This window comes from Scyliorhinus torazame, chromosome 27 (assembly GCF_047496885.1).
Source record: "Scyliorhinus torazame isolate Kashiwa2021f chromosome 27, sScyTor2.1, whole genome shotgun sequence".
In the NCBI taxonomy this organism is placed as follows: Eukaryota; Metazoa; Chordata; class Chondrichthyes; order Carcharhiniformes; family Scyliorhinidae; genus Scyliorhinus; species Scyliorhinus torazame.
Window position 1 is genome coordinate 13,536,502 of NC_092733.1, and position 21,018 is coordinate 13,557,519.

The 21,018-nt window shown below is 47.9% G+C and overlaps 1 protein-coding gene across 1 annotated transcript in view; it reads right to left on the bottom strand.

The window, feature by feature from the left end:
* Positions 1-602: 602 nt before the first annotated feature.
* Positions 603-21,018, bottom strand: part of LOC140403211 (protein GPR107-like) — a 40,293-nt gene continuing 19,877 nt past the window's right edge. Inside the window, exons 11-17 of the mRNA XM_072490964.1 lie at positions 19,756-19,873; positions 11,196-11,326; positions 9,198-9,241; positions 6,844-6,893; positions 5,889-5,972; positions 2,830-2,951; positions 603-871 (exon numbers count right to left, since the gene is read on the bottom strand). Of these exons, the coding sequence (XP_072347065.1) occupies positions 784-871; positions 2,830-2,951; positions 5,889-5,972; positions 6,844-6,893; positions 9,198-9,241; positions 11,196-11,326; positions 19,756-19,873 (637 nt within the window). The 3' untranslated portion in view covers positions 603-783. The remainder of the gene's footprint in view (positions 872-2,829; positions 2,952-5,888; positions 5,973-6,843; positions 6,894-9,197; positions 9,242-11,195; positions 11,327-19,755; positions 19,874-21,018) is intronic.

Here is a 21,018-nt window from a genome sequence, read left to right on the forward strand (position 1 = left end):
GTCAGTAGAGGTGCAATCCAGATCAGTATATGTGAGATTCAGTTCAGTAGGTGTGTGAATCAGGTCAGTATAGGTATGATTCAGTTCTGTAAAGGTGCGATTGAGATCACTATATGTATGATTCAGTTCTGTAAAGGTATAGGTCTGATTCAGTTCAGTAGGAGTTCTTTACACAAGAATCTCACCAATAGATTTAAGCTGGAGTCCATCGGGCAGCTGTCCATGGTTCATTTGAATTGGTCAAGAGTGTGCAACCTGCTGCTGGTGCTGGATTCTCAAGGGTACAAGTCTTACAGGAGAGGCTATGGGGATATTCTGCCACAGCGCAAGTGCACATCTGTGAACGGACTATACGATAGAGTGGGGCCAGCAGCAGTTTAATAAAAAAACACTAGGTCATTCTGGAAAAAGGACAGTACCACCAGAATGGATACTACAAAATTTAAAAGGAAAACTGCTTCAAATAATAAATTAAAGTTTATCTGCCACATCATAGAGTCAAAACTCTGTTCGCTAATTTCACCAGTTTGCATAAAGATTCAGAAAAAGATACTCCAATGTACTGGGTTATATAAAGATATATCTTATATGTATTACATATATACAGGTCAATCAGTCACATTTATTTGCCCTCTAACAGTTATAGAACTGGAATTGCAACAGTATTTACCAACTCATTTTATCCATTTAGAATTCCTGCACCAGTGCCTTCTCCCAATGTCCATGTGGAGATTTCAGTGGACCTCGTTTCCTTGGTAACCATCAATCCTAAATTGCCACGTTTCATACCGAGGAGTCACGGATCTGTTCCCTCTCATGGTTGCTCTTCTTCACTCTGGTCACACTGGCCAGCAAACCCGACTCAGTCACTCTTTAAGGTAAACACACATATTGATGAGTGACCACCATCTAACCGGCGTGTTGCCTTGCCTGGAATGGCATCTCACTTACACGGGGCAAGGCTTCTTCCACAACTCTGAAGATTTCAATGTCATATTTCTCCCTCCAAAGCAGTACACATGTATACTACGACACAAACAATAGGGCGCTGGCAAGACTCAGCGGGTCTGCCTGCATCTCAGGAGAGAAACAGTGTTAACGTTGAGTCCAATAGTGCTCTTGGTTGGAATTCTGCAATCAAGCATCAAAAGAGGCTGGGGAAGCCCCACACAGTTGGGGAAGGCTGATATGCCAACTGCGGGAGCAATGGAGACAATTATGGAGATCGATTCTAATGAAACTGTCCTTCAAACGTTGGGTGAGTGAGGGCAGGAGTGTTTGATGGATATTCTTTAGGTTTAGTTTGATTAAGGATACAAAAATGAGACCTACCGACCTAGCAAAATTTGGCATCTCCTCCACCTTACCTCCCTAGTGTTTCTGATGGGGACCACGACTGGGGATCAAAATAGGCTGGCACCATTCACACCGACAGTGCCAGCCCCTAAGTGCAGCACTACAAGCGATGTGCTCAGTTCAGCGTGGTAGCCCCAGATCAGCTCAGGGACTGATCTGAAGTGCCTGCCGTGTTGGGTTGGATGGAGCTGGAGCATGCCAAGGTGGAGAGTGAGCGTGGTAAGGAGTTGTTGCAATCACAGTGAAGCAACAAATATGGTGACTTCTTTTTTAAATTGGGGGCGTACACACATTTGCTGGACACAGTTTTCTAGGATGAGACTTGAGTGCACTCCAGAGGATACTCTTCTTGAATTATTCATGCAGAAAATTGAGTCACCATTTTTAAGAGTTTTTTTGCTACCATTCCACAATTTTCATTGATATAGATTTACAAAAGCGTACATCGCTTTCAATACAAATTAATTCACAGCATTCTGGAAACCAATATTAAATCTAAAGTGGATATAGGCTGCACAAGCAAAGTGCAAAGACAAGATTAACGAAAAACAGATCTATGTATTCCATGTGATCTACAAGTACTCATTCAGTTCTACATCTGCTACCTGGGCAATGCACCCAAATTCATATATAGAAAATGAAAGAACTATCCAGTCTCAGACCTATCCCTCTGCTCTTTTCCCCACAGGCCGTGCAAGTCTTTCGCTTTCAAGCATTTATCCAATTCCATTCTGAAAGTTACTGTGGAATCTACTTCAGGCAGCGCGTTCCAGATCCCATGAATTTTCCTAAACTTCAGTTGGGATTCACTGTATATCCAAAGGGATGTTAAAATGGGGGACAAGGGGCGGCATGAGGACGCAGTGGTTAGCACTGCTGCCTCACGGTGCCAAAGAAAGAAAAAAATAATTGGGTACTTGAATAAATGTGGGACAAGGGCTGGAGGTGCAGAGATGAGAATACAGTACTGGTCAAGGGTTATTGGAAATATGGTTTCTTAAAACTGTTTACAGCTTGATACATTACAGGAACCAGATAGGTTAACCAACATAGGTTCATCATGAGCATTAGTTTAAATTTTTAAAAATAAATTTAGAGTACCCAATTATATATTTTTTCCCAATTAAGGGGAAATTTAGCATGGCCAATCCACCAGCCCTGCACATCATTTTGGGTTGTGGGGGTGAGTCCCACGCAGACACGGAGAGAATGTGCAAACTCCACATGGGCAGTGACCCAGGGCCAGGCAGCAACCCGGGGCCGGGATCGAACCCGGGTCCTCAGCACTGTGGGTAGCAGTGTTAACCACTGCGCCATCGTGCTGCCCCTAGCATTAGTTTTTAAAAAATTTAAACCTCCATGTTACATCTTCTGGCCTCCGCAAAGGAAGCGCCAAAATGCCCAGCTGTTGTTACTGATGCAGACAATGATTTCTGGCCGATCTCAGCTGTTCTGAGAAGTCTAGATACTTACACTTCATCCATCGTGACATCCTCCTCGTCCTGTGGGAGCTGTAGGTAGGGGTTGTTGGAGGCTGGTCGAAACTTGTATCCAGTCAGCACAAAGAACACCAATGTTGACACCTCCACTAGAAACTAAGTGTTTTTAAAAGAATAAAAACAAGAAATAACACAAAGTACAAGGTGCAAAATACAACAACAAAAAAAATCAGGGATTAGGATTTCTGATTTGCCTGAAATTGGGCAGATCAGCACAATGGATTGAGAAACGCCAAGCACATGTTGTGGAGAGCAGATTCAAGCTTCTATCTCGAAGGCTGGTTTAATAAACCCCAACACAGAAACCAGCCCGGAAATCAACTTAAGAGCACTGTGATTTTCCACTGACTGCACTGTTCAAAAAGGTTTTGAAATTAAGTTAATTATTTTTTAAAAATAAAACCAATATCGCAGCCAGGTCGATTATAAAAGGTTGCACATATTTTAAAATATTCTATTTACCAAGAAACTGACTACTGTAAACCAATAAAGCTGGTAAAATTGTTCAGCATAGCTTTCTGTGGATGAAACAGGCCACTTGGAGGAAGCACTGAGGCTGACAAGGGAACAGAATGTACTCTGGGTGGGGACTGTTCCAACACGGGCTCGGTAGTACCATTACTGACTGAGCCTTAAAGGATAGAACTGTTAGACTGGGTCTGAGACAGGTGGTGAGGGAACCAGCAAGAGGTAAAAACATAACTCGACCTCATCCCCACCAACCTGGCAGCTGCAGATGCACCCGTCTGTCCATGGCAGTATCGGTAAGAGTGACCACCGCACAGTCCTTGTGGAGATGAAGCCGGGTATTCACATGGTGGATACCTTCCATTGTATTGTGTGGCACGAACAAATCTAGCAAATCAAGACTGGGCATCCAGCACCAACAGGATTGTACTCAGCCACAATCTGTGACGTCAGGGTCCAGTATATCCCCCACTCTACCATTACCACCAAGCCAGGGGATCAACCCTGGTTCAATGAAGGGTGCAGGAGGGTATGCCACGAGCAGCACCAGGCATACCAAAATATGAGGTGTCAACCTGGTGAAGCTTTTTCTTATCGCCTGTTTCACCTATTCCTTTCAGGATGTTTTGCTAAGTTAAAAGGCCATTACACGATTGCATGTTCTGGTTAATCATCTTTCCACTAGAGGGTAAATCCTCAGTCCCTTACGAGACTTTGTCAAAAAAAAAAAATCAAGCAAAAAGCAAGTTCCTTGGACATAAACTGACAATCAGAAGTGTAAAAATCTTTAATGAGTCTTCAACGATCACTCGCTACGATTGCCCAGCTAAGAAACTCCAATGTCTGGTCATGGGTTCTGTGGGTCCTTGTGTGGCTGAAGAGCCCAATCCTAGAGCCGCATCTTCAACCGCACACTTAGCAGGTGATTCCGGGAGGTGGAATTGGCCCTTGGACCAGAGATCCCTGATATTCCTTTCTCAGGCACCTTTTCCGGCCCTCCTTTTGTCATCGGGTGTCGTCAAAGAATTGTGTCCCTTCAATCAAGTGGTTCCTCCAGGTAGGTCTCTTCTGAGCAAGGGTCTCCCAAGCATTGACACTGATGTTGTATTTCTTGAGCTGGGCGAAGACGATTTGCTTTGGCATCCTAAGCACGTGACCGGCCCTGCGGAGTTGGCGGGATTGGTTTTGAATGACCATAGTCCCTATGCTGGTGGCCTTGGCTCCTTCAGGGACGCTGATGTTAGTAACACCAGTCCAGCTGATCATAGAACTTAGTGCAGAAGGAGGCCATTTGGCCCAGCGAATCTGGACCGGCCCTTGAAAAGAGCACCCCACTTAAGCCCACACCTCCACCCTATCCCCGTAACCCCACCTAACCTTTTTGGACACTAAGGGCAATTTAGCATGGCCAATCCACCTAACCTGCACATCTTTGGACTGTGGGAGGAAGCCGGAGAATCCGGAGGAAACCCACGCACACACGGGATAACGTACAGACTCCGCACAGACCCAAGCCGGGAATCGAACCTGGGACCCTGGAGTTGTGAAGCAATAGTGCTAACCATTGTGCTACTGTCTCGGACAGAGTTGATGGTACCTCTCCCGGACTTTGAGCTGCCGTCTGTACGTAGTCCCAAATTTCTGAGCTGTATCCAAGAGTTGGGAGGACAACTGCCTTGTACACAAGGATCTTGGTATCAGCACCGATGTTAGCCCAAAAGAAAGATCAAACATGCGCAGTCTTCAAGAGCCAAGCATGCTAGTGAATGTCCATCAAAATCTCCAAAGCATTCATTCAAATGGAGTGGAGCAAAACTGGAAAGAGCTGAAGACAGTCATCATCTCAAACAATGAAGGAACCATCGACTCCAAGAGCATAGAACATAGAAAAATACAGCACAGAACAGGCCCTTCGGCCCACGATGTTGTGCCGAACCTTTGTTCTAGATTAATCATCGATTATCATAGAATCTACAGTGCAGAAGGAGGCCACTCGGCCCACCGAGTCCAGGAAACAGAAACACTGGTTCGATGAGAATGACCACACCAACCAAGACCTCATTGACAAGAAGAGGAAAGCTCTCTGGGCCTGGCAAGATGACATCATCCACAAGGGAAACAGGAGAGAACACTCATCAAACAGCAATGCTGGGAGATATAAAGAACTCAAAAAATCAACCACCAATGGTGGCTTTTATGAGTAAAATGGCTCTATATGGAAATTACTGCAAGGTTATTTAAAGTTTAAACTTAAGGTTTCGACAATTTATTTACCCTTCTGATTACACCACAATGCAAACACAATTGCTGTTTCAGCTTTACAAATGGACAAATCTATATTCCATTAACTTTGTTTACAACAGTTGAACAACTGAAACCCAAAGTCCCAATTTCCACAGGCTTTGGGAGTTAGACTGCCTCTTGATGATGTTGCTCCATCTCTGTCAGGCTAAGACTGGTATATTCCACCATCCTGTTGTCACTTCCCACCTCCACCGCTTCCCCAAGTTTTTAAATAACCAACAGTGCTGATCCCAACCATTATATGGGTCAGCTCTTACTTACATTATACATCCACTGCCACTGAAACGGGACAGTGAATTTGAGAAGGATAGCGATGATCCTGGTGAAATATATGTAGCAAACAATCTGTAAAGAGGAACAGCAATTATTAGAATCATAACAAAGGACACTGGAATCCACAAAAAGTATGGTTGGCCTGTGGCCACCAATGTCCCATCCTACGTAGCATCTGTGTACCTCTCAAACAACAACACAAAAGCAGAACAGGAACAGGAGTGCCCCACACAGACCTGCTCCGCCATTAAATGCAAGCGTTGACTCATCGTCACTTTCCTGTCATCCCCATAAGCCTTTGTTTCCTTCAATCCAGAAACCCAGCGATTTCACTCGAATACAAGTGCAGACAATTCTAGAAAAACTCAAGCAGGTCTGACACAATCTGTGGAGAGAAACAGAATTCACGTCGAGTCTGAATGACTCGCAGCTCTGAAGAAACCGTAGGGACTCAAAACGCTAACTTTTGTTTCTCTCTCCACAGACTGTGCCAAATCTGCTGAGTTTTTCCAGCACCTTGTTTTTATTCCACATTTCCAGCATCTGCAGCATTTTGCTTTTCACTCTTGAACATAGGCAACGACTTAGCACCCACAGCCCTCTCCAGTACCAAACTTCAAAGATTCACAACCCTTTGAGTGAGGAAATTTACCCAACAACTATCACTGTTAAAAAGTTGGATGGCTGTTCATCTGTGATGGGACCCCACTAACTCCAACAAACTCAAACGTCCATGCGTCCCGAAACCGGTCTCCAAAAGGTTGGATTAACTCTCCCGTGTCAAACCTTCCTCTCACTCTTTAACGCTTGACAAAAACCCAAATTGGCCCACCAGGGATTTAAACCCTCCTCCCATATATGGGAATGGTTACTCTCGCGCTCCTGAGCAAGATCCAGAAAAATGAAGAAAAACGCTGCACGTTGACCGCACACATATACCTACCATGACATAAAAATGCCTGAAGAGTTTCAATTTGGCCAGATTCATTGCAGCTGCAGATAAAGATAAAATTAACCATGAAAATCAAGACTGCGTTACCAGTTTCGTAACTTTTTTCAATCAGACCCCCCCACGCCCCCCTCTCACTCCCTCCACATCACCCCCTAGCCATTTTTCTTCCGAGGAAAAAGGCTCAGATTGCAGTTCAAATCCACGAGTGGCGATGTGTACAATGGTTCTTTATTCAACAACAGGGCATGGCAGGCCATCCCAAGTATGCACACTTATAATAAGTGTAAACCACAATCATGAACAGGAACATTGGCGGATTTTCTCCCCCTTCCGCTGGAAGGGTTAAGGCCAATTGGACCAAAAATGTCTTTGCTTTAAGGAGACCTATAAAACTCTTGAGGGTTTGACAGGGTAGATGCCGAGGGGCTGTTTCCATTGGATGCAGAGTGTGGAACTAGAGGTCACAGTCTCACGATAAGGAGTCGGCCATTAGGACCAGATCTATCGACTCAGCGGGTTGTGATCTTGGGGTTTGGAGCTCAGAGGGCAGTGGATGCTCAGCTGTTGAGTACATTCATGACTGAATCAATAGATTTATGGAGATCAAATCAAGCAAGGGATATTAGCGGGAAAGTCGATTTGATACAGAAGGCCAGTCATGATTGCACTGAATGACAGAGCAAGCTCGAGGGACTCAATGGTGAACCCCTGCTCCCACCAACCTTGAATAAGAACCATCTTGACTTCATGTACAGATAGAATTTAGTCCAGCGTCACTCGAGTTCAGAGGAGGAAATTACATTTCTGCAGCATGGTTTAAAAAGACATTAAGTTGCAGGGAAGAAGGGGAGCAGAGGAAGGCGGTGGTGGGGGTCACAGGGAGTGACCGCACAGGTGCCTCAATAACTGTTAATTGTGAACAGCAGAACTCTTCAGAGACCGAGTAACTGAAGATGTGCAGGCTGGGGAAACCCCAGGCTTCAATGCGTCTCGATTAGGGTTGCTCTAGGTCCTGGTTAAGGGAAGCAAAGACCAGCATTTAATTGCATAACCAGCAAGGTCCCCCTGGCTGGAGGTGTGCAACCGTAACCCCTGGTAAGGATAGTATAGGCTCTGCTCAGCTGCAATTCCCCCTTCCCTTCAATATCCTACTGGGGTCTCGCTAGTGAGGCCCACATATGTCACAATGGGGGGCACCCAAGGTCAGGATTGCAACTGATGCCCAAACCCAAGCAAGGAGCCATAAGAAGATGGGAAGGAAGCGGTTTTACGGAGCTATTCTGGAAGAGGATAAGGCACCACTGGAAGGGATCAAAGCAAATTGGGAAGAAGAGCTGGGAGAGGTTGTAGAGGGGGGGGGTCTGGTGTGAGGTGCTCCGGAGAGTGAATGCCTCCACCTCATGTGCGAGGTTGGGGCTGATATACACCTGAAGGTGGTATATAGAGCGCACCTCACGAGGGTGAGGATGAGCCGATTTTTTGAAGGAGTAGAGGATGTGTGTGAGCGTTGCGGGGGGGGGGGGGGGGGGGGGGGGCGCGGCGCGAATCACGTTCATATGTTTTGGTCCTGTCCAAAGCTAGGGGAGTACTGGAAGGAGGTGTTTCGGGTAATCTCCAAGGTGGTGCGTGTGAAACTGGACCTGGGTCCCTATGAGGCCATATTCGGGGTGTCGGACCAGCCAGGGTTGGAAACGGGAGCGGAGGCAGATATCATAGCCTTCGCCTCGTTGATCGCCCGAAGGCGGATCCTGCTGGGATGGAGAGCAGCCTCTCCACCCAGGGCCCTGGCATGGCAGGGGGACCTGTTGGAATACTTGACCCTTGAGAAGGTTAAGTTCGAACTGAGGGGAAGCTCGGAGGGGTTCTCCAAGTCATGGGCACTATTTATTATGCACTTTCAAGAACTGGATAACATCGAACATTAGTTGGGTGGGGGGGAGGGGGGCTGTGTATATTAAGGGTGACTATGGGTAATCCCGGATTCCTTTTTGTCATTTGTTTATGTAAACATGCGGGCTGATGTTTGGGGGTTGGTGGGCGAATGGGATCGTTGTTATTATGGGGATTGACATATTTTGCTGATTATTGTTTATTGTTGATGGGTGTAAATGTGGGGGAAAATGTGAAAAAGGAGGAGAATAAAATATTTTTTTAAAAAAATTTTTAACGATGGGAAGGGGAGAAAAACGGCAAGGAAAGAAAAGTTGAAGTATACCACACATAAGTAGCATATCGTACTAGCAATAGAGTGGTATCACCTACACTCATCATTGTGGTTAGTTTATAAAAAGAGTCAATAAGATTAACATTTAACTTCCATTTATCTGTCAGACTATCAAGCTTACCTTTTCCATCCGTGCTGGAGGCCTCCTGCAAGTGCCTGATTGACCTGAAAATTGCAAAAAAACTAATCAGTGAAGTTCCCTTATTTTATTTGAAGAAATGTCGACAATTTGAATGATCGTGTATGCTCAAGTCATGTATATCAGATTCACCATAGCCTGATTTATGGAAATATAAGGAAGCGCTCAAGGCAAATTCACACAGGATTGGGACCGACTGTGATAGACCATAAGAGCATTGATTATCCCTTGAACAATTCACAGGTGCACGGTCGGAATCTGGCCTTTGAGAGCACAGACATAGGGAAAATCACAAATAAATTGCAAAAGACCCACAAGACATGGTTGTATTGCACAGTTGCAGTACCTATTTCCTACCACCAAATGGAGCTTCTGCAATGAGACAAAATGATATTCAGCTTTCTCTTTCCTTCACATGCACAGGGTAAAACCAGGAAATGGACCATTCAGCTCAAAACATCTCGGCTAATGTTTATGCTGCACACGAGTCTCGGTCTGCCCCTCTTCAACAATACATCCTTCAATTCTGTCCTAACTCGTGTACTTATCCAGCTTGCCTTCAAGCGCTATTCACCTTCACCACATTCTCACGTCTCCCTGGATAAGGAGGTTTCTCCTGAATTCCCTTTTGGATACATTAGTGACAATCTTTTATTTATGGCCCAACCAGTGATTACAGCTTCTCTAACATTTGCCATAATCAAACCTTTTCATAATCTTAGATCTCCAGGAGGGCACACCTCCGTCTCTTTTTCCTGGACTAAAAAATACGTTCCTGATAGTTGCAAACTCCTAGTTTTGGTCAAACTTCAAAGCTTATAAACGCCAAGCTTTGGATCTACAAAGGTTGTGTTATCATGAAGAATTTTTTTTAAAAAATTAATTTCAGGGATGTGGGCGTTAGGCCAGCATTTATTGTCCACCACTAGTTGCCCTTCAGAAGTTGTCTTCTTTTCATTAAATTTAGAGTATCCAATTATTTTTTTCAAATTAAGGGCAATTTAGTTTGGCCAATCGACCTACACTGCACATCTTTGAGTTTGAGAGGGTAAAACCCACGCAGACACGGGGAGAATGTGCAAACTCCACATGGACAGGGCCTGAATGGGTTGCCTTTTTAAACCGCTGAAGTCCTGGAGCTGTAGGTACACCCACTGTGCTGTTAGGGAGTTCCAGGATACTGTCCTTGCGACAGTGAAGGGACGGCGATATATTTCCAGGTCAGGGTGGTGAGTGACTTGGAGGGGAACCTCCAGATGGTGGGGTTCCCAGGTATCTGCTGCTCGTCCTTCTAGGTCGTAGTGGTCGTGAGTTTGGAAAGTGTTGCCGAAGGAACTTTGGTGAATTACTACAGTGCATCTTGTAGATGGTTCACATGGCTGCTCGTGGTCGTCGGTGGTGGCGGGAGTGAATGTTTATGGAAGGCGCAGCAATCAAGCGGGGCTGCTTTGTCCTGGATGGTTTTGAGCTTCGAGTGTTGTTGGAGCTGCACCCATCCAGGGAAGTGGAGAGTATTCCATTACACTCTTGACTTGTGCCTTGTAGATGGTGGACAGGCTTTGGGTGAGTTACTCGCCTCATGAAGCGAAAATCCGAGTCAACTTTAACTTTGCACACTGGAGAAATGATTTGTCTTATGGTGTTTCACCAATACCGCTACGCCACTTATTGGGTTAATAACACTTCTTAGAATTCTTTACAGATAACAGGTGGGTATTAATTGGCAGGATGTGACAAGTGGCTGGAAAAAACAAGGTTAAAGGGTTATTTGACCAAAGTTTTCAAAATATTAAAAAGGGGGCTGATGAGGTGGATAGAGAAATTATGTCTGCTGGCTGGGGAAGCCAGATCTTTCAGGATTAAAATGAGGAGACATTTCTACATACAAAGAGAGCAGGATGGCGTGACTTGAAAATGGAGATTTCAAAGTGGAAGACATGTTTTTATATGTTATTTCATAGCTTCATAAAAAATCTTTACCAGACAACAGGAAATAGGATCGCTCCACAGCAAATAAGATCCACGAGAAACAGGATCTCCTTCCACAAAGCATACTCGCTCGTCCCCTCCTCAGTCGATTCAATGATGATGTAGGCTGTATTTGCTAACACCTTAAAAGACAAAGGGAATTTAACTTTCCTGCATCTTGTATTATCCTCAATGTTAATCAATTTGTATTTAATAGAAAGCTTAGATGAATGAGTAGCTGACGAGAATTATTTTTCCGCATGCTCATTCAGTCGGGCCGGGTGCCTCTCCTGTAACTGGGTACTATCACTGTTGGGGCACAGTCCAAACAGCAGCTGAATCTGCCACCTATTGGCCCAGTTATTCAAGATTTAAATCCTTCCCAGTCGGTCGCATTGTTCCCCCTCATTTGCTATCATCTGCAAATATGACATTCTGTTTAGCATACTCTTGTCCAAAAATCAAGAGTACAAACAAATAATCCTTGAGGTTCTCAGTTTATATTGCTAAGGAAAATTGTTTACAGCTAGCCTTCATCTATTTTTAATGAACTGTTTTCACCCAATGTCACATTTCTACCTCAGGTCCGTATCTCAGCCAGTAATAAGAGTGTGTGCGTGTGTAAAGAAGCACATCAGGATGCTTTATTTAGGCAGGACTTTTATCATGTTTGCACAGACAAGCGAGGCGTTATTCTGCACCAGCAGGCACCAGGCACGTTGGTCATTTAACCCATGCTTTTGTTGGTGGTCAATGCCGGAACATTGGTCAGGGCATTGGAAGACCGCCCCAGTCTGACGTGATTCCTAAAGTCCATCCAAACAGGGAGGCAACATGAGGTGCAACACCATTCCTTTGGGATAATCAGGCACTTTTGGAAGCTTGTCATTTGGAGAAAATAACTAGCCATTCGGTTATCAGAGCAGCCCCACCCTCACCCTACTATTTTAATAAATTCTTCTGGGTGACATTATCAATTATCGAACAATGCACTGCAGATACTGGCCAAGGTTATTACAATCCTAATCTTAGATTTGAACTGTACAAAGTGAGGTGAATACCTGAACAGTAATACGGCTAAACTGCCCACAATTTAGTAACGTCCACTACTGTAGCTTCCCCTCCTCACTGCCTCCAAAGGACAAACAACTTAACTAATGACCAATAGACAGTGCTGCCATTGAATAAGCAGGACATTTGTGCAGATATCCTCTGCAGAACCTTCCCAAATCATTGGTTTTTTTTCTAAACATGTAAACTTGGATCAACTGAACATTTTGCAACTATTATTGTAACACAAAATTGAGGGGCTACGTAACATCATGGATTGTTTTCCTGGTTTAAGTTTTTCAGACCAATAACGGGTTGAGAGTTTACATTGAAAAGACGGCAGTGTGTGCTTGATGCAACATCTGCAGTGGTACAGGGTGTCGCAGGAGCAATGATTTCCTATGGATTCAATAAGGGAGATGGTTTAAGGTGTTCAGTGTCCAGGGTGGGCTGGCTGAAGGTGGGAAAATTGAGCAGTGGGGAAATTAAGAAAGGCACCCGAAGGAACACAGCAGCGAATGTACATTGGACTGAATGACGGAATGAGCTTGCAGAGCCGAAAGGCCTATTCCCGCCCCCAATTCTTATATTCTTAACTCTGTGCAATTCTGGCAGCTACCCTCTTACCCAGTGAAAGTGAACATAACTTGGTAACATTGACATCATCTCAGATGCTCACAACTCCAATCCGCTCCCGGGAAATATCCTGCTGACAATCAGTGTGCAGCTTACAAATGGCCAATCTGATAAGGTATGAGAAAGTCCAGTACTGTGGGAATGAAGTGAACCCCTGAAAAGTCACCATCTAAATCTCGCCAATTAACACTTAAATGAACTATACTGCTCATTTAAATACGTCTGCGCCGGATTCTCCCGGTGCTTGGGAACTAACAGTCCCCCCAGCAAGGCGTGGACTAGGCTGCGTTTAATACTGGTCCACAGTGGACCAGGTCTAAAACCACCATGGGGGGGGGGGGGGGAAAAGAGATGTTCCCTGGCTCTGCCTCGGTCACCTGAGCACCTTGCACTGCCAGCCTGGCACTGCCAAGGTGCCCAGGTGGCGCTACCAAGAGTCAGGGAGGTCAAGGGTATGAAGGGGCCTCATAAAGGCTGGAGGGGGGAAAAGGTTAAGGGTAGGGGCCTGAAAGGGGAGTGGGGAGGCCTGCAAAGGGGGGGGCCCCCAGCAACCCCATAGAGGTTCATCTTCACTTGGGGGGAAAGAGGGTTAATGCCCTTGTGCGGGGGGGGGGGGGTGTAGAGATTGCCCGTGGGTGGGAGATTGCCCGTGGGTGGGTGACCCTCAAGTTCATTTAGAGATTGGGACACTTTTTCAAAATGGTGGCCTGATCTCTGAGGAGCCGTTCTCACTGGCGAGTGCCCGGTGTTGAAAACATTTCGAAGTGTGGGCTTGACCGAAGGCACAAAATATGACCAAGTGTGATTGAACAGTGGTGTGGATCGCACCCAAATGCCGTCGAGAAAAATCCCGCCAAATTCACCTAAAAGACACTTAGAAATTATTTGGCGGAATCGCACCCTATAGTTCCAAAGTGCTTTCAAGAATTTGGTAATCAATTAATTTTGAAATCATCTGCTTCCGGGTGTGGCTATGCAGAGCTAGGTCGCATATTCGGTAGCTCCGCTTGGAACGGACTTTTGGCCTCTTTTACAGGGCCCCCACGGCATTTGTTTGACATTTCCCGGAGTGGGAAGAAGACTGCAGCATTCCCCTGACAGTGTCCCCCAGGAATGTTATGTCTTTTGGCTGCCAGGCCCGGCAGAAACAGTAAAAGATTTGGCTTTGGCTGCAGGTTTAGACAAAAGCCTCTTCCAGCATGCAGGCGGGGGAAGGGCTAGCTTAAAGCTGCAATCTGACTTGACTCTATCAAAGGTGAATTCTAGCAGCAGAGGGAACAACTGTGAAAAGATCTACCAAGGCCATTGAAGAAGCAGGGAAGAGGCTTCCGGTGGCGGCCATGGAGGAGTAGGTCGCGCATTCGGCAGCTCCCATCTGGAACCGGCTCTCAGACCTTTTTCAGCAGTTTCCATAGACTTTTTGGGGCAGACTGGTGAAGCAAACACTGCCAACTCCTATGAAACGGACCAGAAGTGTAACGGCCAAAGGAGCGGCACTGGAGCAACGGGAGAAGCGAGGGAAAGAAAACAAAATGGCGGCGGCCAGGGACAAAGGGGAGCTGCAGGAGTTCATCAAGCGCTGCTTCGAGGAGCAGCGCGAGGAGATGCGTAAGGAGATGTTGGCGCCTATGCTTTCGGCAATTGAAGGACTCGGGATCACGCAGAAGGCCCACAAAGCTAAGATCCAGGAGGTACAGAAAAGAGTCAGTCAGAACGAGGACGAGCTCGTGGGCCTGGCGGTGAGAGTGGAGCAGAACGAGGCGCTACACAAGAGGTGGGCGGGAAGACTCGAAGACCTGGAGAACAGGTCGAGGAGAAAGAATCTGCAAATCCTGGGTCTCCCTGAGGGAGTGGAGGGGGCTGATGCCGGGGCATACGCGAACACGATGCTCGAGGCGATGATGGGCACGAAGGCCCCTTCGAGGCCGCTGGAGTTGGACGGGGCACATCGGGTGCTGGCGAAGAAGCCCCAGGCAAATGAGCCGCCTAGGGCGATGGTGGTGAGGTTCCACCGGTTCACGGACAGAGAGTGGGTCCTGAGATGGGCCAAGAAGGAGCGGAGCAGTAAGTGGGACAATGCAGAGATCCGAATATACCCGGACTGGAGCACGGAGGTTGCAAAGCGGAGAGCGGGTTTCAACCGGGCCAAAGCGGCGTTGTACCGGAAAGAAGTGAAATTCGGAATGCTGCAGCCAGCGCGACTGTGGGTCACATACAAGGGCCAACACTATTACTTCGAAACGCCTGAAGAGGCGTGGACCTTTGTACAAGCCGAAAAGTTGGACTCTAACTGAGGGTTTGTGAGGGTGGGGGGGGGATGTTTTGGGGTTTGATGTGTGATGGTTGTTGTATATAGGGGTGAGCCCCTCCAATCCGGCTGTTAAAGTGGAATGCGAGGGGCCTGAATGGGCCGGTGAAGAGGGCTCGCGTGTTCGCGCACTTAAAGGGACTGAAGGCGGACGTGGCCATACTCCAAGAGACACATCTGAAGGTGGCGGACCAGGTCAGGTTAAGAAAGGGATGGGTAGGACAGGTATTCCACTCGGGACTGGACGAGAAGAATAGAGGGGTGGCAAGATTGGTGGGAAAGCGGGTGTCATTTGAGGCCAAGACTATTGTAGCGGACAATGGAGGGCGATATGTAATGGTGAGCGGTAGGCTGCAAGGGACGTGGGTGGTGTTGGTAAACGTATACTCCCCGAACTGGGATGATGCAGGATTCATGAAGCGCATGTTGGGGCACATTCCGGACCTGGAGATAGGAGGCCTGATAATGGGAGGGGACTTCAATACAGTGTTGGATCCAGCAGTGGACCGCTCCAAATCACGGACTGGAAAGAGGCCGGCGGCGGCCAAGGTACTTAGGGGGTTTATGGATCAGATGGGGGGAGTGGACCCATGGCGGTTTGCAAGGCCGCAGGCCAGGGAATTTTCTTTCTTCTCCCATGTACACAAAGCCTACTCCCGGATAGATTTCTTTGTTCTGAGTAGGGCGCTCATCCAGAGGGTGGAGGGGACGGAGTATTCGGCTATAGCCGTTTCGGACCATGCCCCGCACTGGGTGGAACTGGAGCTGGGAGAGGAGAGGGACCAACGCCCGTTGTGGCGGCTGGATGTGGGACTGCTGGCAGACGAGGTGGTGTGTGGGAAGGTGAGGGGGTGTATCGAAAGGTACTTGGAGGCCAACGACAACGGGGAGGTGCGGTTGGGGGTGGTATGGGAGGCGTTGAAGGCGGTGATCAGGGGAGAGCTAATTTCCATTAGGGCTCATAGGGAGAAGACAGAGGGTACGGAAAGGGAGAGGTTAGTGGGGGAGATTTTGAGAGTGGACAGGAGATACGCAGAGGCCCCGGAGGAAAGATTACTTGGGGAAAGACGACGGCTCCAGACGGAGTTTGACCTGTTGACCACAGGGAAGACGGAGGCACAGTGGAGGAAAGCACAGGGGGCAACCAACGAGCATGGGGAAAAGGCTAGTCGGATGCTGGCACACCAGCTCCGTAAGAGGATGGCAGCGAGGGAAGTAGGGGGAGTCAAAGATGGAAGGGGTGCCACGGTTCGGAGTGCGACGAAAATAAACAAGGTATTCAAGGTCTTTTATGAAGAGCTGTACAGATCCCAGCCCCCAGCGGGGGAAGAGGGGATGAGACGATTCCTAGATCAGCTGAGATTCCCGAGGGTGGAAGAGCAAGAGGTGGCTGGTTTGGGGGCACCAATTGGGTTGGAGGAGCTGAGCAAGGGTTTAGGGAGCATGCAGGCGGGGAAGGCCCCGGGACCGGATGGATTCCCGGTGGAGTTCTACAGGAAGTACGCAGACCTGTTGGCCCCGCTACTGGTGAGGACCTTTAACGAGGCAAGAGAGGAGGTGACCCTGCCCCCAACAATGTCGGAAGCGACAATTTCTTTGATCCTAAAGCGGGACAAGGACCCACTGCAATGTGGTTCGTACAGGCCGATCTCGCTCCTCAATGTGGATGCAAAGTTTCTGGCAAAAGTGCTGGCCACGAGGATCGAGGACTGTGTCCCGGGAGTAATCCACGAGGACCAGACGGGATTTGTAAAGGGCAGGCAACTAAACACAATGTGCGGCGGCTCTTAAACGAGATAATGATGCCATCGGAGGAGGGAGAGGCGGAGATAGTGACTGCTATGGACGCGGAGAAGGCCTTTGACCGAGTAGAGTGGGAGTACCTCTGGGAGGTGCTGCATAGGTTTGGGTTCGGGGTAGGGTTTATCAATTGGGTTAAGCTCATTTACAGAGCCCAGATGGCGAGTGTAGTGACGAACTGGCGGAGGTCGGAGTACTTTCAACTGTACCGAGGGACGAGGCAGGGGTGCCCCCTGTCCCCCCTGTTGTTCGCATTGGCGATCGAACCATTGCCCATGTCATTGAGGGAGTCTAATAAATGGAGGGGGGTGGTCCGAGGGGGAGAAGAGCATCGAGTGTCACTATATGCGGATGACCTGTTGCTGTACGTGGCGGATCCAATGGAGGTGATGGTGGAGGTCATGCAGACTCTAAGGGAGTTTGGGGATTTTTCGGGCTATAAGCTCAATGTAGGGAAGAGTGAGCTCTTTGTATTACAGGCGGGGGACCAAGAAAGAGGGATAGGGGACCTACCGCTGAGGAGGCCGGAGGGGAGCTTTCGGTATCTGGGGATCCAGATAGCCAGGAATCATATCATAGAATCATAGAATTTACAGTGCAGAAGGAGGCCATTCGGCCCATCGAGTCTGCACCGGCTCTTGGAAAGAGCACCCTACCCAAGGTCCACACCGCCACCCTATCCCCATAACCCAGTAACCCCACCCTACACTAAGGGCAATTTTGGACACTATGGGCAATTTAGCATGGCCAATCCACCTAACCCGCACATCTTTGGACTGTGGGAGGAAACCGGAACACCCGGAGGAAACCCACGCACACACGGGGAGGATGTGCAGACTCCGCACAGACTGTGACCCAAGCCGGAATCGAACCTGGGACCCTGGAGCTGTGAAGCATTTGTGCTATCCACAATGCTACCGTGCTGCCCCGTTGGGTGAGTTGGGGGACGCTGCATAAACTGAATCTGGCGAGGTTGGTGGAGCAAATGGAGGAGGATTTCTAAAGATGGGACATGTTACCGCTCTCGCTGGCGGGTCGAGTGCAGTCGGTCAAAATGGTGGTCCTTCTGAGGTTTCTGTTTCAGTGCCTTCCCATCGTGATCACGAAGGCCTTTTTTAAGAGAGTAGGCAGGAGTATTATGGGGTTTGTGTGGGCGAATAAGACCCCGAGTGTAAGGAGAGGGTTCCTGGAACGCAGTAGGGACCGAGGAGGGTTGGCGCTGCCAAACCTGGGGAGCTACTACTGGGCAGCAAATGTGGCGATGATCCACAAGTGGGTTATGGAGGGAGAGGTGGCGGCATGTAAGAGGATTAAGATGGCGTCCTGTAAAGGAACGAGCCTGGGGGCGTTGGTGACGGCACCGCTGCCACTCTCGCCGACAAAGTATACCACGAGCCCGGTGGTGGCGGCAACGCTAAGGATCTGGGGCCAGTGGAGACGGCACTGGGGTGCAATGGGAGCATCGGTGTGGTCCTCGATCAGGGGTAACCACCGGTTTGTCCCAGGGAAGATGGACGGGGGGTTCCAGAGCTGGCATCGGGTGGGGATTGGAAGAATGGGGGACCTGTTCATCGACGGGACGTTTGCGAGCCTAGGGGCACTGGAGGAGAAGTTCAAGTTACCCCGGGAAATGCCTTTAGATATATGCATATAGGGCTTTTGTGAGGCGACAGGTGAGGGAATTCCCGTTGCTCCCAGCACAAGAAGTTCAAGATAGGGTGATCTCGGGTGTATGGGTCGGGGAGGGCAAGGTGTTGGAAATACACCAGGAGTTGAAAGAGGGGGAAGCGCTGGTAGAAGAGTTGAAGGGTAAATGGGAGGAGGAGCTGGGAGAGGAGATCGAGGAAGGTCTGTGGGCTGATGCCCTAGGTAGGGTTAATTCCTCCTCCTCATGTGCCAGGCTCAGCCTGATACAATTTAAGGTGGTTCACAGAGCGCACTTGACAGGGGCGAGGTTGAGTGGGTTCTTTGGGGTAGAGGACAGATGCGGAAGGTGCTCAGGAAGCCCGGCGAACCATGTCCATATGTTTTGGTCATGCCCGGCACTGGAGGGGTTCTGGAGAGGAGTGGCGGGAGCAATATCTCAGGTGGTGAAAGTCCGGGTCAAGCCAAGCTGGGGGCTAGCAATATTTGGAGTAGTGGACGAACCGGGAGTGCAGGAGGCGAAAGAGGCCGGCATTCTGGCCTTTGCGTCCCTAGTAGCCCGGCGAAGGATCTTGCTAATGTGGAAGGAGGCGAAGCCCCCTAGCCTGGAGGCCTGGATAAATGAAATGGCTGGGTTCATAAAGTTGGAGAGGACTAAGTTTGCCTTGAGAGGGTCTGCGCAGGGGTTCTACAGGCGGTGGCAACTGTTCCTAGACTATCTCGCGGAGCGTTCGAGGAAGGTCGGTCAGCAGCAGCAGCAACCTTTGGGGGGGGGGGGGGGGGGGGGGGGGGGGACACGACACTGCCTGGGAGGGTGGATGAGCAAGAGATAACATGAAGGGTTGGGGAAACTGGCACGTACGGGTGAGGGCCAGTGTACAAAGCTGTGTAAATATATCATTTTGCCATGTATATATCTTGCTCTGCGCAATTTCTCTTTTTTTTTGTTACGGGGGGGGGGGGGGTCATTGTTTGTAAGGGAGAAAAATTGTGTTAAAAAACTTTAATAAATATATATATATTTTTTTAAATTTTGAAATCATCTACATACTACTAGAAAACTGACTGCAGTCCTCAAAATAATACACATTATAGAAAGGAATTCCAGCCCCAAGTATTTTAAACTTGGTTTACCTGCAGCGGAATCACAATCATGAAGATCTTTTTGTCTTTATCTGACAGAATATATTTTACGAAAGCCCATCCTGTGCCAATCAGAGCCAAAGTAATAAACAGCAAGGCGCCTTTCAATCTGCAGAAGGTAGGACATGAAGTTTAAATTGTTACAATCACTTTCAAAGAAACACCCTTTCTGAAAAACAATTTGTCTATTGCTCTCCAGGAATAAAAGACTGACGAGGGCAAGAGTAGTGGGAAGTTGTGCGTGGAGTCCGAGGATAGAGGAAAGGTGCTAAATGAATATTTTTCGTCAGTATTCACACAGGAAAAAGACAATGTTGTCGAGGAAAATACTTAAGATTCAGACTACTAGACTAGACGGGCTTGAGGTTCAGAAGGAGGAGGTGTCAGCAATTCTGGAAAGTGTGAAAATAGATAACTCCCCAGGGCCAGATGGGATTTATCCTAGGATTCACTGGGAAGCTAGGGAGGAGATTGCGGTGCCTTTGGCTTTGATCTTTAAGTCATCTTTGTCTACTGGAATAGTGCCAGAAGACGAGGATAGCAAATGTTGTCCCCTTGTTCAAGAAGGGGAATAGAGAGAACCCCGGTAACTATAGACCAGTGATCCTTACTTCTGTTGTGGGCAAAGTCTTGGAAAGGTTTATAAGAGATAGGATGTATAATCATCTGGAAAGGAATAATTTGATTCGAGATAGTCAACACGGTTTTGTGAAGGGTAGGTCGTGCCTCACAAACCTTATTGAGTTCTTTGAGAAGGTGACCAAACAGGTGGATGAGGGTAAAGCAGTTGATGTGGTGTATATGGATTTCAGTAAAGCGTTTGATAAGGCTCCCCACGGTAGGCTACTGCAGAAAATACGGAGGCATGGGATTCAGGGGGATTTAGCAGTTTGGATCAGAAATTGGCTAGCTGGAAGAAGACAAAGGGTGGTGGTTGATGGGAAATGTTCAGACTGGAGTCCAGTTACTTGTGGTGTACCACAAGGATCTATTTTGGGGCCACTGCTGTTTGCCATTTTTATAAATGACCTGGAGGAGGGCGTAGAAGGATGGGTGAGTAAATTTGCAGATGACACTAAAGTCGGTGGAGTTGTGGACAGTGCGGAAGGATGTTACAAGTTACAGAGGGACATAGATAAGCTGCAGCGCTGGGCTGAGAGGTGGCAACTGGAGTTTAATGCAGAAAAGTGCGAGGTGATTCATTTTGGAAGGAATAACAGGAAGACAGAGTACTGGGCTAATGGTAAGATTCTT